The sequence below is a fragment of the Hylaeus volcanicus genome, chromosome 9 (assembly GCF_026283585.1).
Source record: "Hylaeus volcanicus isolate JK05 chromosome 9, UHH_iyHylVolc1.0_haploid, whole genome shotgun sequence".
Taxonomy (NCBI): Eukaryota; Metazoa; Arthropoda; class Insecta; order Hymenoptera; family Colletidae; genus Hylaeus; species Hylaeus volcanicus.
This window is the reverse complement of record NC_071984.1, coordinates 587,129-608,165: the sequence shown is the minus strand read 5'-3', so window position 1 is coordinate 608,165 and position 21,037 is coordinate 587,129. Positions and strand designations below refer to the sequence as shown.

The 21,037-nt window shown below is 33.9% G+C and overlaps 1 protein-coding gene across 6 annotated transcripts in view; it reads right to left on the bottom strand.

The window, feature by feature from the left end:
- Positions 1–21,037, bottom strand: part of LOC128881925 (A disintegrin and metalloproteinase with thrombospondin motifs 3-like) — a 35,573-nt gene that overhangs the window by 5,177 nt on the left and 9,359 nt on the right. For 5 of the 6 annotated variants that reach the window (XM_054133363.1, XM_054133364.1, XM_054133365.1 and 2 more), the window contains exons 3-14: positions 18,272–18,544; positions 16,632–16,756; positions 15,951–16,043; positions 14,698–14,933; positions 13,094–13,246; positions 12,911–13,024; positions 12,199–12,331; positions 10,891–11,060; positions 8,265–8,568; positions 4,542–4,674; positions 3,800–4,065; positions 543–808 (exon numbers count right to left, since the gene is read on the bottom strand). In XM_054133363.1, the coding sequence (XP_053989338.1) occupies positions 543–808; positions 3,800–4,065; positions 4,542–4,674; positions 8,265–8,568; positions 10,891–11,060; positions 12,199–12,331; positions 12,911–13,024; positions 13,094–13,246; positions 14,698–14,933; positions 15,951–16,043; positions 16,632–16,756; positions 18,272–18,544 (2,266 nt within the window). Of the gene's footprint in view, positions 1–542; positions 809–3,799; positions 4,066–4,541; positions 4,675–8,264; positions 8,569–10,890; positions 11,061–12,198; positions 12,332–12,910; positions 13,025–13,093; positions 13,247–14,697; positions 14,934–15,950; positions 16,044–16,631; positions 16,757–18,271; positions 18,545–20,210; positions 20,395–21,037 lie in introns of those variants that run through there. The other variant, XM_054133368.1, reaches the window with a different exon arrangement.

The following is a 21,037-nucleotide window of genomic DNA, read 5'->3' as shown; positions in this document are numbered from 1 at the left end:
ATAATTTAGAGATTCAACATGGCGAATCCAATATGGCGAGACAAAATGTGGAAAGTTACTCGATGTGGATCAAACTTGGTATAAAAGTGTTTTTGAGGTCAGTGATTAGAAATTTGAATTTAAAATTTAGAAATTCAACAATGCGGATCCAATATTGCGGAACAAAATGTAAAAAGTGACTCTTTCAACTAAGCTACATGAAGCTAAAAATGTTCGGAAAGAATTAATTATCAATAGAATGCGAATGGTTCGAAAAACTCATATTTTTACATATACAGATGAAGAATAGACACATAAATTAAAGTATGATACTTTCCTAAATGTCGTAACATGTATTTTTTTTTATTTTTTATATATTAATAGTTATATACACATCCTTGTATATTTTTGTACATTTACACCTATCATATCTGTATAAATATCCACTGTCTAAGTATCAATTATTTAAATACAATTTTTCCTCTTTCTTCTTATTTGTATTCGTCTTTTTCACGTCTTTAAAATCAGTTTCAGTAACAAAGGAACCCTATCAACTCGAATACCTGAAAACGTTGCATTTTTCAATCTCCTGGCTGGGTTTCGTCGTCAATGGACATTTTCTTCGTGAAACTATTCTTCCAGTTTCCTCGTCTTTGCAGACTATCATCTTCTGACGCGTTCCGCCACCGCAACTTGCCGAACAAAAGCTCCAACCTCCGAATAACCAAACGTATCTGTCTTTTGCATTCCTTTCGTCGCGATTTAAGAAATATTGCAGGGAGACTGCAACTGACATTCCTTGCTCTGCAATATTTCTTGGTACCAACAGCTACAAAGAGAATAAAATTTACGACATTGTTAAGTAACTCCATATCTTGCTATGCAAGGTTGCAAAATGTTCAATATCGGCTTGACGCGTAAATTAATAATTTCATGCAGAAAATATGCACTTATGCAAAATAAAAAATTGTAATTATCGTATGCATTTGTAAAATGTATTTTGTAATTACTATATTTATTTGTAAAATATATTTTGTGTATATTTTGCATGTTTTTTTTTATTAACGTAGTCTATGATTGCATACAATTTCCAGTTAATTAATACACATCTTTTTTACACGTACTAAAATATTGTTTGCTATATGTGATTTATTATATTCAATTATGGAATCGTAAAATGGAGTGTGCGTAATATCTTCAGGAATGAAGTCTATTTTGTTAAATATATTCTGAAAATTAATTTTTCATTTCACATTTTTTTTATAAAACTTTGGAGTTAGATATAGAATATCTTATTGTCTCATTTATGATGAAAGATGCGAAATATTGTTCCAGGCAAAGGTTGTGTGGTTTCGTGAGACAAATAATTCTTAATATGAAATTATGGATCTAGAATTAAAAATTGAAACTAATAATATCAATTATTAGAAATTCTACACATCTAAATATAAAATTATGTGGATATTACTTAGTTCAACTACAATAAGTCGGATCAGCAATGTTCGGTATTCTCATGAAGTTATTAAGTTGTTATTGCAAAATATGATTTTAAATCTGCATTAAAAGTATTTTTAATTCTATGTAAACTTTTGAAAAACCGAATGACCAAAATCTTAAAAAAAGAATAACATCCACATTTTATTCACCTTGTGGTACCACTTGGTCTTTTTTTCTTTATTTCTTCGGTTTTAACAAAATAGAAACAAATGCAGTAGCTAATGAAGTAGTATTCTACTTGCTAACTGAAATTTGAATGATATTGATATTTTTTAATTTAAATATAGAATTGTTAATTTTTGTCAGGAAACTAATCTTGAGAATTGATAAATCAATTTATCAATATAATTAATCTTGATAACTAACCTAGATAATTTTAATAGATTAGTTCTAGTATTTCATTTTCAAATTGTAACGATTAATATAAAAACCTAATAACAAGAAATACAGGGTGTCCCAAAAATGTTGTAACACCTTGAAGGGGGTGGTTCGGGAGGTGATTTGAAACAACTTTTTCCTTAGCGAAATTGTTGTTCGAGGCTTCGTTAAGGAGATATTAAAGGTAAACGCCGGACCAATCAGAGAGCGAGTAGGCGCGGTAGGCGTAGGAGACACGCTAGACGACTGCCCACCGCCGGCATCCTCGCGCTCTGATTGGTCGAGAGTTTTCCTTTAATATCTCTTCAACGAAGCCTCGGACAACATTTTCGCTAAGGAAAAAGTTGTTTCAAATCACCTACACTCTGTATATACAGGGTGTCCCAAAAATGTTGTGACATCTTGAAAAGGGTGGTTCGTGAGGTGATTTGAAACAACTTTTTCCTTAGCGAAATTGTTGTTCGAGGCTTCGTTAAGGAGATATTAACAGAAAATCCCGAACCAATCGGAGCGCGAGTATGCCGGCGGAACGCCCGCGGTAGGCGTGACTACGCGCTAGGCGACCGCCCTCCTTTTTGTAATTAGGGGGTGAAACCACCACTGAAACTATATTAGAAGAGGATTCGAACGATTTTCATAAAACTTCGGTTTTTGGGGACAATGGTTACAAATCTGAATTCAAAATTTAGAGATTCAACATGGCGGATTTAATATGGCGAAACAAAATGTGAAAAGTGAGTCGATGTGGATCAAACTTGGTATAAAAGTGTTTTTGAGGTCAGTGATTAGTAATTTCAATTCAAAATTTAGAAATTCAACAATGCGGATCCAATATTGCGGAACAAAATGTAAAAAGTGACTCTTTCAACTATTAAGCTATATTAAACCAAGAATGTTCTAAAAGAATTAATTATCAATAGAATACGAAAGGTTCGAAAAATTCATATTTTTACATATACAAATGAAGAGTAGACACATAAATTAAAGTATGATACTTTCCTAAATGTCGTAACATGTATTTTATGTTTTATTTTGTATATATTAATGGTTGTATACACATCCTTGTATATTTTTGTACATTTACACCAATCATAACTGTATAAATTTCCACAGTATAATGTGGAATCAATTAAGTATCAATTATTTTAATATGTTGTGACATCTTGAAAAGGGTGGTTCGTGAGGTGATTTGAAACAACTTTTTCCTTAGCGAAAATGTTGTCCGAGGCTTTGTTAAGAAGATATTAACGAAAAACACTGACCAATCAGAGCGCGAGTATGCCAATGGAGCGCGCTTTGATTGGTCAGTGGTTTTCGTTAATATCTTCTTAACAAAGCCTCGGACAACATTTTCACTAAGGAAAAAGTTTTTTCAAATCACCTCCACTCTGTATATACAGGGTGTCCCAAAAATGTTTAATACCTTGAAAGAGGTGGTTCGGGAGGTGATTTGAAACAACTTTTTCCTTAGCGAAAATGTTGTCCGAGGCTTCGTTAAGGAGATATTAACAGGAAACCCCGGACCAATCAGAGCGCGAGTACACCGGCGGAGGGCGGTCTAGCGCGTAGTCCACGCCTACCGCGGGCGCTCCACTGCCATCCTCGCGCTCTGATTGGTCAATGTTTTTCGTTAATATCTCCTTAACAAAGCCTCGGACAACATTTTCGCTAAGGAAAAAGTTGTTTCAAATCACCTCCCGAATCACCCCTGTCAAGGTGTTACAACATTTTCGGGACACTCTGTATACCATCTCGTTTACTTAACAGTTTAATCTACACATCTTATACATTCACACCCACATGCATACACCGACATGCATCCATGCATGTACAATCATTGGATAGTGGTATTCATTTTGAAATTGTAACGATTAATATAAAAACCTAATAACAATAAATTAGTTTTAGTACTTAAAAATTGAATATTAAAAATATTTTTATTTACTAAAATCACCACGTCTTCGAATGTAGTTCCATACGCTCTCAAGGAGTAACTACTGTCATCCCGTTTCTGAATTCGAAATGCGGCACCTTGCACGATCGTTAAATCCCGTTTACGAGAAGCTAGATTCTCCTGCACGTTTCGCCTCCTTCGCCCATCTCCTACGACGATTGTTAAATTTTCTCGATGGGAAAACGGTACACCGAGTAGTGTGATATTCATGAACAAATTCCGAGCTTCTCGTGGTATTATAGCGACACGTGTTACATCTGTGAACAAAAATTTAAGGACGCAACTGAAATAACTAAAAAACTATCAAAGTGTACTCTTTTTTTTAAATAATATTATTTAAAGTCACACATATCGAATATTCTAGTATTTTGTCCCGCGCTGTAGAATGATATAGTAGAAGAGCAGCTCTTGAAAGGTTAAAAGGTTAAAAAATAGCACGTGATTGGCGACAGAAGTCGTCGTCGCGCTACACGTAAATCCCGCGGTAATCGAAAGTGTTTGCAAACGTAGCTCGTTTCAGCGTAACTACTCCATCCGTCCGCGGCACCGAAGAAAAACGAAAACGGCGACTCCTCGTTCCTTCGGGCGAGCCGAGCTAACAGCTAATCACTCCTCTCGCGCCATTCCTCTGCTTTAAACTAATTAGAGCCGTTCCGCCTCCCGGGCTATCCGACTTTGACGGAAACTTCATCGGGACTTCTAATAACTCAATTTGAACGGTGACTGAACTGACCTCGCCGAAGCTTTCGCTGAAATTTGCTGATGACATTTTCGCAGGTCGAATTGTCGCCGTCGCATACACCGCACATGTCGAAGACTTTGGTAGAACCTAAGACATTGTCGCAGCCCACTTTATGGCACTCGCCCTGTGAACACAATTTCGTCGACATAAGTTAAACATCTCGATTATTTCGTTGAGATTTATATCGCTTCTTAAAGCATTTTTAGGAGGTTAACCATTTGACTGCGGGACGATTTTTGCTGGAAAAAAGCATCGCCTTATAGAAAATGACGAAACGAAGCTTGTTTATGCTTATAGTTTATTCATACGACGTTTAGTTTTACAGATAAAAATTAAAAACTTAGATCTTTTTTCCTGAAATTCAATTTTTGAAACGACTTCTCACTTTTCAATTTTTATTTTCGAAATTACACATCCTATGACTAAACTGTAAATATAAAAAAGTTTCGTCTAATCGTCCCCTGTAAGCTGATATTTTTTAAAAATTGATTTAACGAATAATAACAAACCTAACGGAGACCTACCCAGACCTCTTTCCTGAAAATCAATTTTTACAACGAACTTCTATCTGAATTTTTATTTTCGAAACTAAGCGTCCTACGAATAAACTGTAAATAAAAAAAAGTTTCGTTCTGTCATCTTCTATAAGGTGATATTTTTTTTCAAATGCATCAAATAAGTAATTGTTAACTAACGATGCTTTTATTTCCATCATACCAAATTTAATCGAATTCAGAGAAAAAAGGTCTTCTAAGTTTTGAATTTTTATCTATGAAACTAAACGTCCTATAAACAAACTGTAAATACAAAAAAGTTTCGTCTAATCGTCCCCTGTAAGCTTATATTTTTTAAAAATTGATGTAACGAATACAACCAATTCTCTGAGCCCATTTCTCGAGCAAGTATATATACACCCTTCGCAGTCAAAGGATTAAAAGTTGCCGAATGTTTTCTTTAAGTGAAGTCAGTATTTATAGAAGTAAATGTGGATGGTTATGCAAATTGATATTTTTAATGGAAACACAGTTTGGTCGATATAAGTAAAAAAATCTTGTCTATTTCGTTGGTAATAATACTACTTTTCAAATAGCTTTAACAAAGATAAATGTGGTTCAATATTTCCTTCAAGTGAAGTCAGTGTTTGTGGAATCAAGAGTAATAAATATTGATGCAACCACTTCTAAATAAGACTACTATAAGATAGTAACAATAATAACTATCTACTATAATAATATAATTCGTGTACTCTGACAATTTCGATACGAAACCGACATTTCTCACCTTCGTCAATATTACATTTGCCATAACGCTAATTTACATGTAAAAATTCTGAAAAAAATTCTGTAAAATATTCTTTCTTGTTCAAAATATCTCAAATTTTTGTTTCAAAATTTGTCACCAGTCACAGGAAAATTCGTGCAGGAACGTGATTTTCAATTTTTGCTCTTTAACCCTCCCCCTCCCGCCCTCCAAGTCACACGATACAGACTTTAAATTTTGCTCAAATTATTTCTTTTAATTTAAATTAAGTAAGCAAGTCGAATTTGATTTAAGTTTATATTTCACCACTAAATCCAGCCACAGCCTTCAAGCTTCGTTGCTTTTAAATATTTTTGCCAACAAATTTGCAGCCACTGCACGGTATACCCTGAACGGAGATATTGACACTGCGCGGATAGATTCCGTAGGTAATTCCGTGCAAACGATGCTGTAACAACATGGACCCGTTGCTGGATGTTTACGGAGATCTCTATGTTTGAACGCGTCGCAGCATACCAGGATTTACATAATTGTAATACGGAATACGCTTATGCTGATCCCGTGCTTCTTCGAAGGATGGTTGACACCTACATGCTGGAAACATTTTCTGGAAGTTCGAAGTTTCATCTATACATGGGAAGATCCACGAGTGCTCGGACACGGTTACGGCAAGATGGATCATGTTTGCGTGGCGGGAGTCTGTTGAAGCAGGTATTTTACGTCTCAATCGACAGTTCGAAGTAAGATGGATCGGAGTCAAGTTCATTACATCTCTGCGCATCGAGTTACACGGCGAAGCCAAGTTTACTTGTCTTTTACTTGTCTACGGACGAACACGTGTGTATACTTTGTCGCTACAAAGAGTATTTTTAAAAGCACGTGCCGGTATGCAGTAATTTAGAGACCTGTGTGATTTATCGAGATATTTTCATGTATTCATATGATTTATTAAATTATCTATTGTGTAGATTAGGTCTGTTACTATTCGTTAAATCAATTTAAAAAAAATATAAGCTTACAGGGGGCGATTAGACGAAACTTTTATATTTGTACAGTTTAGTCATAGGATGTATAGTTTCGGAAATAAAAATTGAGAAAGTAGAAGTTCGTTGTAAAAATTGATTTTCAGAAAAGAGGTCTGGGTTAGGTCTGGATTAGGTTTGTTATGATTCGTTAAATCAATTTTTAAAAAATATCAGCTTACAGGGGACGATTAGACGAAACTTTTATATTTGTACAGTTTAGTCATAGGATGTATAGTTTCGGAAATAAAAATTGAGAAAATAGAAGTTCGTTGTAAAAATTGATTTTCAGAAAAGAGGTCTGGGTTAGGTCTGGGTTAGGTTTGTTATTATTCGTTAAATCAATTTTTAAAAAATATAAGCTTACAGGGGACGATTAGACGAAACTTTTTTATTTGTACAGTTTAGTCATAGGATGTATAGTTTCGGAAATAAAAATTGAGAAAATAGAAGTTCGTTGTAAAAATTGATTTTCAGAAAAGAGGTCTGGGTTAGGACTGGATTAGGTTTGTTATTATTCGTTAAATCAATTTTTAAAGAATATAAGCTTACAGGGGGCAATTAGACGAAACTTTTTTATATATACAGTTTAGTCATAGGATGTATAGTTTCGAAAATAAAAATTGAGAAAATAGAAGTTCGTTGTAAAAATTGATTTTCGGAAAAGAGGTCTGGGTTAGGACTGGATTAGGTTTGTTATTATTCGTTAAATCAATTTTTAAAGAATATAAGCTTACAGGGGGCGATTAGACGAAACTTTTTTATTTGTACAGTTTAGTCATAGGATGTATAGTTTCGAAAATAAAAATTGAGAAAATAGAAGTTCGTTGTAAAAATTGATTTTCAGAAAAGAGGTCTGGGTTAGGTCTGGATTAGGTTTGTTATTATTCGTTAAAACCACTTACAAATTTTTGGTAATTTCCAGATTTATGTAGATCATTAAATTGTTCCTGCGTAAAATTACTGAACATATAAGCAACAATAGAATATTCCTAAAACATCGCTGATCCGACGATAGAAAACCGAGAAAATCATTTTCTAATATTCTGATAATATAGAATGTAAATTATTAATAAGAAATGTTTGAAAAATGGACCAAACATTTCTTTGGGACCGTTTCTTTTTAACGCCGTTGAAATAAAAAAAAAAAGTGGAGTATTTAAATAGAAAAGTGGATAATTAGGAAATTTTTTATATTTTTGTACAATGTATGTCTATTAAATAGACTACTATATCTTTACAATTAGAGTTCAAAGAGTTTTTTAAATATATGAATGCAATTAACCTAACGCTATTTTGTAACAATTATCGTTAGAAACTATAACGTAAGAATTGTTAGTAATTGTGCATTCTTAAAAAGAGAAATTCGAAGTACATGCATCAAATTGACCTGACATATAATTTTAACGTCATAGTCGTCATTTAATATTACCTGTATGCATATATCCGACGATCCATAGGAACACGGAGTCCCGTCGATCAAATTTCTCCTCGAATAAAATATCTCGCCAGTTTCCTTGCTCCTGCACACTAGTTGACATTTTAGATTCTCCTGATCGGACTCGTATGGTAGCCAAGTCACGTCGTTCTTCGGCTGGAGCTGTCCAAGGTTCGGGACATTCGAGAGTTTGGAACATTGTTGTGCTTTAAGATCAATCGGCGCGGAGCATTTCGGCAAATCGCAAAGCTTGCAATCGTCAGTGGTTCCCGAGCAATATTTGCCACCGTAAGCAGGCCTTTCAACAGAAAATGTGTCATGGAGTCAATATTTAAGTAAAACTACACTTATTTATCAAGCAGACCTGGGCACCTTTCAAATTATATCGTTTGTAATATTATTTCAAATTTTTAAATTATATAGATAGAAATATTATTTCAAATTTTTAAATTATAGTGTTCGCAATAATATAATATAATAATCGTATTAATATAATAAACAGCTTTTAAAGTTTCGTCTAATCGCCCCCTGTAAGCTTATATTTTTTAAAAATTGATTTAACGAATAATAACAAACCTAATCCAGACCTAACCCAGACCTCTTTTCCGAAAATCAATTTTTACAACGAACTTCTATTTACTCAATTTTTATTTCCGAAACTATACATCCTATGACTAAACTGTACAAATAAAAAAGTTTCGTCTAATCGCCCCCTGTAAGCTTAAATTTTTTAAAAATTGATTTAACGAATAATAACAAACCTAACCCAGACCCCTTTTCTGAAAATCAATTTTTACAACGAACTTCTATATTCTCAATTTTTATTTCCGAAACTATACATCCTATGACTAAACTGTAAATATAAAAAAGTTTCGTCTAATCGACCCTTGTAAGCTTATATTTTTTAAAAATTGATTTAACGAATAATAACAACCCTAACCCATACATATCCCAGACCTCTTTCCTGAAAATCAATTTTTACAACGAACTTCTATTTCCTCAATTTTTATTTTCGAAACTATACACCCTATGACTAAACTGTAAATATAAAAAAGTTTCGTCTAATCGCCCCCTGTAAGCTGATATTTTTTAAAAATTGATGTAACGAATAATAACAAACCTAACCCATACATATCCCAGGCCTCTTTCCTGAAAATCAATTTTTACAACGAACTTCTATTTTCTCAATTTTTATTTTCGTAAAGATGTTTACGTAAAGTTTGAGAAACACTGCACTTGAGAATATGGAACGACTCTCTTCGGTACTGTTCGAACTCTCCCTAATAACAAACATTCTGGTCGTCGAATCGATAGAGGTGGACCAACTGCATGGCCTGCATGCTCTCCAGAGCCCAGTTCAATTGATTTCTTCGTTTGGGGATAAAGTACTTCCCGCTTTCAAGTGACAGAATCAGGATCCACAATTCACTTCAAAGGGGATCAGGTACCGATTTTCATCGCGTATTGATAGAATCAATAGGGACAAATCCTTTGCTATGTATAAACCTTAACAAAGAGGGATGATTCCACTATTCAAATCCAATGTACAAATTGTCATTTAAAACCGTGTATTATTCATTGAAGGGTCTTATTATTCAAAGTGTTTTACAAATTTATATCCCCATGGCATAAAGGTTTGCAGATTAATATTGTTAATATTATTCAGAGATTCGAAACAACAATGAAATTTTCAATGATTCAATGTTAAAAATTTATTTAACGAATATAAACAGACCTAACCCAGAACTCTTTTCTGAAAAACAATTTTTCCAACGAACTTCTATCTTAATTTTTATTTTCGAAACTATACATCCTATGACTAAACTGTAAATATAAAAAAGTTTCGTCTCGTCATGCCCTGTAAGCTGATATTTTTAGAAAATTTATTTAACGAATAATAACAGACTTAACCCAGACCTCTTTTCTGAAAATCAATTTTTACAACGAACTTCTATATTAATTTTTATTTTCGAAACTATACATCCTATGATTAAATTGTAAATATAAAAAAGTTTCGTCTCAGATCATTATTGTTAATATTATTCAGAGATTCGAAAGAATTAAATTTTGAATAATTCAATGTTAAATAATATTGATATGTTATGTATAAAAGAATATCATTAAATATTTTCATATTAAAACAAGTTTGTACATTAAAATTCAAAATACAAAAGAATTTGCTAATTTAAATGTTGAATTTTAATATTAATAATTGTGGCAATGAAAAGTCAAAACTTTATGAATATTAATGCTTATCTTAAGATTAGCAAATTGAGGTTCTCACTACTTTACACTAAACATAAAATTTATGTATTATTATTATTTATTTTATGCAAGTATATAAAAAATATAACTAATATCTTTCTAAAGGAAAAATTAAATTAGCACAATAGCTTTTCTTTTAATTAAAATTCAGAATTTTATTCTATTTTATTTTATATCCTATTCTAGATTTTTTAAAATTATTTTTTCATTAAAAATTGATACATTATGCAGAACAACCTCAATTGGTACCTTTTACTATAGTCTTGTTCAGAATTTCCAAGTGTTTACCTCTGTCCTAAAATTTTCTAAGTGCACGGGGTTTTAATAGTTATTCAAATGAGTTAGTATTACTAACAGCGGTTTGTTACATTTTCGTGTTCGGCATTGCACTCCTATCCCGCATGTCCTCGAACACTTCTCCCAGGCAGACCACGAACTCCAGCCTCCATCTCTGGGTTTATTTAACACTATACCCAAATCGAGGTTCTTTTTGGTCGCGAATTGACATTGACCGTTCATACACCACTGAAACAATTGCGTTGTGGTTACATTAAAAATGTTTGTAAATACGATAACAAATTAAAAGTAAAAGCTTAAACATGCATAGAAGCATTGGAAATTGAATAAATCGTGTCACATTTGTTTATTATTCTGATTAGGTAAATGGTATTCAACTTGATTCGGTTATTTTTAATATTTTTGAAGCTATTATACAGGGTGTCGCAGAACTCCTGCAGGAGCCAGAAATAGATGCCAGAGATGGAGGCAGGGGGTAGATGAGACGATTCTGAACAACAATTTCCTTTGCAAAAATTTCGGATGAGGCTTCGTTTTTGAATTATTAACAAAAAACCACGGACCAATCACAGCGGCCGAGTGGCGCGCGCGCAATGCCGCGAGTGGCTGGCTCGAGCCAGGACGTTCAAGGCCAGCCGTCGGGCCAGCCTCTCGCGGCTGAGCGCGCGCAAATCGGGCGCTGTGATTGGTCGGCTGTTTTTCGTTAATAATTCAAGAACGAAGCCTCGTACGACATTTTTGCAAAGGAAAATGTTGTTCAGAATCGCCTCAGCTACCCCCCAGGAGTTCTGGGACACCCTGTATACTTTTTCAGAACTGTAGTTTCTAAAAATAAATAAGGATTTTTATGAGAATGCCAAAAAGACACCAGAAATATATATTTTCCATATTTACTTTTAGATTTATATTATTATTTTACTATTATTTTAGATTTATATTTATTTTCAAGAGTTCTCCTTTGTAACTAAGAACGTTTAATTTGAAATAAATTTGTTTAGAGTATCCAGCATAACTAAATTTTTATTTATCACAGTTTCGCTACCTTACCTTTATTTAAATATCAATTTGTTCCTAACGACTTTATTCTGTCCGTGACTATTTTAAATTAAATAAATAAATTTAATAAATTTGCCAACAATCAGTGATAAATAATGATAAAGATAATTAAGAATTCGAGGCAGATATTGAAGATAAATTGACAAACTTGTTAAAAATTTTAACAGTGAACAACAGACAATGAAATAATCTACAATGATGATACAAAAATAATGTATAAATTTAGTTTTCAATTATCTTGTTACTTTATCGAACCAGTTAGTCGTTCACATCACTCTTGTCATAATTCACATGTAAAGTGTGCGTTTACCTTAGAGACCCCACATAAAGTGCCCTCCAAAGGTGGTCCCTTCTTGGTTTTGCACGTTTGAGAAATATTCCTATTACCGCACCATAAGTGAGAACACGGTTCCACGACATCAAAGCTCTTGCAGAGTTCGTAACTAAGAGGATGCAAAGACACATTAACTGATCATCGTAAAAATATAACGTGTGACATTACAGTCTATTAACAGGTTAAGTGTCAGTCATTGTTGAATTATTAAAATAATTTATTTATATTATATTTAAATAAATGTATATAAATATTATATATTTATATTTATATTAAATTTATTTATATTATATGTTATATTTTATTTATATAATTTATTTATATAAATTATTAAAATAATAATTTATAAAATTGTTCCTATAATTAATCTCAGTCACAGCAATTTGATTATATAAGCTACTGCACACTAATAATTTAATTTATTTATATTACACCTGGATCGCATATTCCTTAAAATAATTTATAAGTATTAAAATTGTTCTTACAATTAATTTCAGTCTCTTTAATTTTACAAGTTACTATGTACTAGTAAATATAATTTATTTATGTTGAAGCCACGTTAGAAGAATTACTTTTACCTTAGAATGATTTATACTAAATTAACGTTAATAATTTAATTATTAAAATAATTACAATAATAATAACTGTATTAATTTCCATACAATTATTTTTACTAAAAAAGACTCACCCCTCGCCAAATTCCATCCTGCACTGCTCGTCCATGGTGAACGTTTCGCGAACAGTGGCCTTTAATGGAGTCGAACTGTCGCGTTTCGGTTTGTTCAATAAACACGACCACCGTCTACAAGTACCTATTTTAGCGGTATGTAATTCTAAAAACATCGCGCACGAATAAAACGACGTTTCTCACCTCACCCTACGATGGAATTCCTTCTTTGAGCAAGCGGACCAGTAAAAGTGATGAAACGTCGCCGCGACCATTGGTGCCATCACGCTTCCACGTGATCCTTCTTCCCTGCACGCGTTTCCGGTTGATTCGTCACCGTCATGAGTCAGACCTAGACTACGAGGAACACGATCGTATATCGTAAAAAGAACGAAATTTTTTTTTTTTAGGGCGAGACAAAAGTCGAGAAACGAAGCAGCAATCGACATTTGCAAAAAGTTGGAATAAGTTTGAGTTGATAAGTTGTCGATTTAGTAATTTATGATTGGAGAAGAAAGGTTTGTGACTAGGTTGTAGTGTTAATGAAATGATTAAATATTATGTGAAGAAATTAATTTTGTGTTAATTAATATTTCATTATTTATAATTGGTGTTTAAATAGAAATATTTACTGGCCACTTTGTTGTGGTAGGGTGTGGTGTTTTACTTATATTAACATTGCAGTATGAATTGTGTATTATACAGGGTGTCCCGAAAATGTTGGAGGTCTTTGGAAGAGGTGGTTCGGGGGGTGATTTGAAACAACTTTTTCCTTAGCGAAAATGTTGTACGAGGCTTCGTTAAGTAGATATTAAGAGAAAGCGTCGACCAATCGGAGCGCGAGTATGCTGCCGGAGGGCGGTCGCCTAGCGCGTAGCCCACGCCTACCGCGGGCGCTCCACTGTTGTCCTCGCGCTCTGATTGGTCGACGTTTTCCCTTAATATCTCCTTAACGAAGACTCGGACAACATTTTCGCTAAGGAAAAAGTTGTTTCAAATCACCTCCCGAATCACCCCTTCCAAGGTGTTACAACATTTTTGGGACACCCTGTATATACAGAGTGGATGTGATTTGGAACAACTTTTTCCTTAACGAAAATGTTGTCCGAGGCTTTGTTGAGGAGATATTAGCAGAAAACCCCGACCAATCAGCGGCCGCTCCAACGGCATACGCGCGCATTGATTGGTCGACGTTTTTCGTTAATATCTCCTCAACGAAGCCTCGGACAACATTTTCGCTAAGGAAAAAGTTGTTTCAAATTACCTTCCGAATCACCCCTTTCAAGGACCTCCAACATTTTTGGGACGCCATGTATTTACTTGCACTAAAGTATTTATAATTAAATGTAAGGTTATAGTGTTCCCCTATCGAGGAACTTCAACATTTGTGGGACACCTTGTATAGATGCAAACACTGTATTTTTATAAATTGGAAAATTTTCTTTGTATCTTAAAAAGATTTCGTTTCTGCATGATATAATCGTATTATTTATATTTTATTCTCTGATTAAAAACAACAATTTTACTGTATCCAATATGGCAAGAAATTGCAACTGATAATTGTGACACATAAATTGGTAGACAGTATCACCTTCTGCTTGGTCGTACCACCCGTGCGGACGCACCCTGTATTTGTACAAATAAACGTACTAAATTTCAAAACTTTATGTCAATTACGTTACCTGCTAGGCAACCATAAAAATTGTCTCGAGAATGGTTTAAAAAAAATAGACTACCGTTTTAAAATATAATAGTAACAATATTACTCAAGAATAGGAATTAATTTTAAAAATACGCGCGATACTCACATATGGGCAACTTCGTGAGCGATGATAAACGCGCTAGTTAAGCCTTCGTCTCGGTTCAAAGCGCACGACCTCGCTGGATCGCATACTCCAGACACAGGTGCGTATCCAGAGGGACCACCGATGTCTAAACGTGTTAGCCATATAGCGACATCGTGGTTTACGTTCGCCGAAGACAGCATTTTCCTGTTCCATTTGTTCACGTTCTCGAGGGACCGCCTGGCATCGCCGCGGCGAACCTGTGACGTAACCATAATCACAAACGCATGGAGATGGAGAGTGGTTCGTTAAGCCTATAGCAATATACAGGGTGGTCTTCTTCAGTAAAGACATTTTTGAAAATATCTCGAGAACTAATAATTTTTTTGCCATGGTGCCCTAAACATTTTGTACGTAGAATGAACAGAAGAATCGATCTGTGTAAGAAAAAATGTGCATTTCTATTTAAAGAAATGATGCAATTGTTAATTGCATATGCACTGCTGCATCTGAACAAAATTTAAAGGCCTACAGATGTAGTGCTCTTCGTACCATTTATCTTTCTCCTTTGGCATATTTTCGTAAATGCAATAATAACGGAGTTATGACTTGAAACAATTGCGTGGACCACCCTGTATACAGGGTGGTCATTTTATCTGAAGACATTGAAATATCTCGAGAACTATGCATCAGATCAAAACAAGTGGGTAATGAAAGTTGTTCGTTGCGAAAGGAGACATCCAATGATACCAAACTCGACATCCCACCGCCACCCCTTGAGGGTGAAGGTGGGGGAAGATAAAAAAACTTTAATGGGAACCCCCATTTTTCATTGTAGATTTGGATTCTCCAGAAAAAAATATATAAATATTACCTAGGAGTTTTTGCATTTTGGTTCACGGATGGTGCTGTAATGGACAGAAATCAAAATGAGCAAAAAATCGTTGAAAATTGGGGGCAGCTCGAAAAATACGCATCAGATAAAAAAAAAAAACAAATGTAGACTCACAATCAGTTGACATTTTCAAAAATGCCATTGTAAGACTTCTGTAATTTTTAAAATGAAAAGAAAAGTTGAAGGCAAGATCAACAATGTGTAATTGTGTACCACTAATTTCCAAGTAAACAAAATAATATCAAATTGAAAATATTAGTAAAGGCCAAGATATGTATATTTATGTATATATGAATGTTTGTTATCTCCCTTCTTGTTGCATTGTCATTTTTAAAAATTAAATCTGTCCAGAGGAGAGAAATTTAATTTTTGCGTAACTCACCATACTGTCTCTCTTTTCTGCGTACAAAATCATTCGTACAATTACCAAGACCATGTTTGACTCGAGAGATGGGTCCATGTAAATTGCACTAACCTAGAATTAAACATTTACTATAATTTTTGTAGCTTCTAATTCATCTATACAGGGTGTCCCAAAAATGGTGGAGGTCATTGAAAGGGGCGATTCGGGAGGTGATTTGAAACAACTTTTTCCTTAACGAAAATATTGTCCGAGGCTTCGTTAAGGAGATACTAACAGAAAACCCCGGACCAATCAGAGCGCGAGGGCGGTCTGCCTAGCGCGTAGTCCACGCCTACCGCAACCGCTCCGCCGGGATACTCGCGCTCTGATTGGTCCGGGGTTTTCTGTTAATATCTCCTTAACGAAGCCTCGGACAACATTTTCGCTAAGGAAAAAGTTGTTTCAAATCACGTCCCAAACCACCCCCTTTAAGGTGTTACAATATTTTTGGGACACCCTGTAGTATTCCACGCGGGTGAAACCGCGCGGCACAGCTAGTTTAAAATAGATCAAAACAATCGGAGTAACTTACGCACATTAGTCTACAATATATTTAATATATTTAAGAATATGATTTCATGATGAATGTTTTGAGACTAGAGTTCATAATTACGTATTTATTTTACTACTGTATTTTTCATGAATTTTACGGCTACTTACGATGTTCAAAAGAGCCAAAATGTACTGCTGCACTCGCATTCCATGAAAATCCACTACGGAGTAATCAGCAGCTATTCCGATTTCCAGCCATCGCGGTGATGATTCTTTTACGATCATTTTCTTTCCTAGAAGCATATCAAACGATTTATATTTATATATTATACAGGGTGTTAACAAATATGAGGGACACTTTTTCAGGATCAAGTCTTCATAACAGCACAAATCGAAAAGTCGCCATTTTGCGATCTGAGGCTTCGGTGTTGAGATATAAGCGATTGAAATTTACAGGTGGACTTCTGGCGCGGACTGTTTAAATCCCTGTCAGCTCACTCACACTCACTTGTTTCATTCCTCCAACGTGACGTTATTTGGACAGCAAATTACGAATCTGGTATCAGAATTGCAAAATTCAAAATGGCGGATCCAATATGGCCGACATGTATATTACAAAGTTATTAGATTTTCATGAAACTTATTTTCATGAATCATACATAAATATACATATCTTGGCCTTTACTAATATTTTCAATTTGATATTGTTTTGTTTACTTGGCAATTAGTAAAAACGTATTTGAATCGCAAACTTTGAATCTAATATCAGAATTGAAAAATTCAAAATGGCGGCTCAAATATGGCCGATGCGTATATTGAAAACATATTAGATTTTCATGAATCTTGGTATTTGTGAGTTATTTCGGCCAGAAATTGCAAATCCGATATCACAATTGCAAAACTCAAAATGGCGGATCCAATATGGCCGACATGTACATTGAAAAGTTATTAGATTTTCATGAAACTTGGTATTTTATGGTTATTTAGGCCGCAAATTACGAATCTGGTATCAGAATTTCAAAATTTAAAATGGCGGATCCAATATGGCCGACATATATATTGAAAAGTTGTTACATTTTCATGAAACTTGGTATTTTATGGTTATTTGGGCCGCAAATTACGAATCTGGTATCAGAATTTCAAAATTCAAAATGGCAGATCCAATATGGTCGACGTGCATATGAAAAATATTAAATTATTATGAATTTTTTATTAACAGTCCGCGCCGGAAGTCCACCTGTAAGTTTCAACCGCTTATATCTCAACAACGAAGCCTCAGATCGCAAAATGGTAAGAGACTTTTCGATTTGTACTGGTATGAAGACTTGATCCTGAGAAAGTGTCTCACATATTTGTTAACACCCTGTATAGTTTGTTATTATTAAATATATCGAATGGAATTAACAAGTATCCTTGGAAATAAAAACTAAAACTATACAAATTAGAAAGTAGGTTTGACTCATCGATTCGAGATAACTTGGATATCGCTAAACATAATAAATATATTTAATTAAAAAAGGATTACGAAAGTTGAATGGTATTATCTAAAGTAAAACCGTAAGGAGAAAAACAAATTTGAGCTTTAAACCTTATTAATGTACCATAAGTATATTTAAAAATATCCAGAAATATTTCATTTATCCCGTTAATACTTTGTAATTAATTAAATACTTGAAATTGAGAGTGTTTAGTCATTCCTAAGCTATATTTAATCATACAATGAATTTGGACTACAATAGGATAGCCATAAATTAATTTTACGAGTACAAAATCAGACACGATTCAGAAATATCAATTTTTGTACTCACTTGGTATTTTATTTCTTTGCCACGTAGGTCCCGAAAAATAATCAAGATCTTCGGTATTTACTTCGATTGGTAGTTCTTCAATTATAGTGTCGTTATATTCTGTCGACATTCCATCTCTCTGATCGAACAAAATCAGTTGTTCTGCCTCTGGGTATTCCGTATCGAAAACGTCACCGGATAGGTTATAAAAATCTTGAGTGTTGTCTATAGAGTCACGTCTCTTTCGTTTCGATTTTCCATCTTGTTTCTTGAAACCTGGTCCTCGAACATCGTCTGCAATGAAATTGTTACTATGGTAAAAATCCCGAATAGGCGACCCCTATGACCTTGACCTTGACATATGTTGTCAATGTTTTTCTAATAACTTAACCGTCGCTCACTGCTTATTAAAAAGTTATTAACAAAAAACGACTTTAGATGACTTCGTCTAAAAAAAAAAAAAAAAGAACAACAAAAAATATCAAACGAGGAAGAACCTTCCTCGTCATAAACATGACATCTTTACTCGAACTGTGTTTGATTTTCCTGAATAAAATTTCATGATTTAATGAATCAAAATGGATATTAGCAATAAACAAGTCTATAATTGATGCAATAAAAAACGATTTAACTATTAATGTTACAAAATAAAACAAAAACTGAATCAATAAAACTGATTAATTTTCTTATTCTTTGATCTGTTTCACTAATCACCATTATTTACGTGTTCAGATGACGTTAAGCAGATTCTTACTGTAATAGAATATTCAAATTTATGTAACGAAATTTACATTTCAATATTCGCAAACAAATAAAAATTGTACAGATAGGCTTGTGAAAATATACATGTAACCCATAAAATTATGAAGAAGTAGTTGAATCTCATATACAGGGTGTCTCAGCCGATTGTGACATTTTGATAACTTCTGTATTGTGGCATGTAGCGAAAAATGTTTCATAAGAAACTTAAATATAACTCAGTATCGAGTGAGGCTGATTCTGATGTTATTATTAAAAGAAACTTGAACTTTAAAAAAACTTTTTTTTATTTCTAAAAAAATTGCGCTTTCACTTTAGAAAAAAAGTTTGTATATGTTTTTTGTAGGGTTCCATGAGATTTATGACAAAAAAAAGTTTCAACCTAAAATCTTCATAAATGATCTTCTCCATAAATCTTTTTGCCACCCGCTATATAGAAATTATATTCGCAATTTTGTGAACGTTTTCATACAGAAAAACTTTCGTCCAACAAATTTTTTAATATCTGTTACCAAATTCGAGTTACGTGCAATATAGAATTTTCGACTAAAATTTGAATAAATCATAACTTTTGATAAGATAAACAGATTTTAATGTTCAAACCGGGAAAATGCGTGTCATTAGATCAGGAATTTTTAAAAAATATAAGACAAACGAAATAATTTATTTTTTAGTTGTTTTTGACGGAAAAATATGTAAAACGTTGCAAAGTTAACAAATTCGTAACTTTCTTAATAATAAACATTTTGGATTGAAACTTTTTTTCGTCGTAGATCTCAGGAAACCCTACAAGAAACATCTACAAACTTTTTTTCTAAAGTGAAAGCACAATTTTTTAAAAAAGAAAGAAATATTTTTTAAGATTTCGCAACGGTGTTGCTCTTCGATTTTGGTCAAAATCTAAAACTGTCTGTAAACATTATTTTTCACATCCTCGGTCAAAAGGAAGCATATTTTGTCAAATGACATATTAGGAGCAACTTATATTACTTATGAGAAACAAATTCCTAAAGGAAAAAATAAAAATAGTTTTAAAGAAGCGATCCTCAGAAAATATTCTTTTTCCGAAAAAAATATATTTAACAACAATTTCATATCTTATCGAGATGTACAAATTTTGTTTAAAATACTTTTGCAGGTCAGTGCAGGTACGATTTTGGCGTATGCGCAGAGAGGACGGATATCACTCTATACTCTATACCTTTCTCTCTCGTGCAGACTTTGGACACACTTTCATACAGAACAAAGATGTATACAGAACAAAGCAATTCCTCCTCCATTTCTATGTATACATATTCCATCCTCCATACTATGTATACTCAAAGGGCAGGATAGCTCGGACGGGAAACGGGACAGTCGATAAAGTAGGCACGTTAGGGAAAGCAGCGGCGGACCCTAGAATTACAAGAAAATGGCACTCAACCAATGCCGAAAAAACAGCCAATCCCTAGTCAAACTACAATTATGGGGTAAACAGTTAGTTATAAGATATGTTACATAAATTAAGTAATAGTATTATACAGGGTGTCCCAAAAATGGTGGAGGTCATTGAAAGGGGTGGTTCGGGAGATGATTTGAAACAACTTTTTCCTTGGCGAAAATGTTGTCCGGGGCTTCGTTGAGGAGATATTAACAGAAAACTCCGACCAATCAGCGGACGCTCCATTGGCATACTTGCGCTCTGATTGGTCCGGGGTTTTCCGTTAATATTTCTTCAACGAAGCCTCGGACAACATTTTCGCTAAGGAAAAAGGTGTTTCAAATCACCTCTACTCTGTATATACAGGGTGTCCCAAATATGTTGTAACAGCTTGATAGGGGTGATCCGGGAGGTGATTTGAAACAACTTTTTCCTTAGCGAAAATGTTGTCCGAGGCTTCGTTGAGGAGATATCAACAGAAAACCCCGACCAATCAGCGGACGCTCCATTGGCATACTTGCGCTCTGATTGGTCCGGGGTTTTCCGTTAATATTTCTTCAGCGAAGCCTCGGACAACATTTTCGCTAAGGAAAAAGTTGTTTCAAATC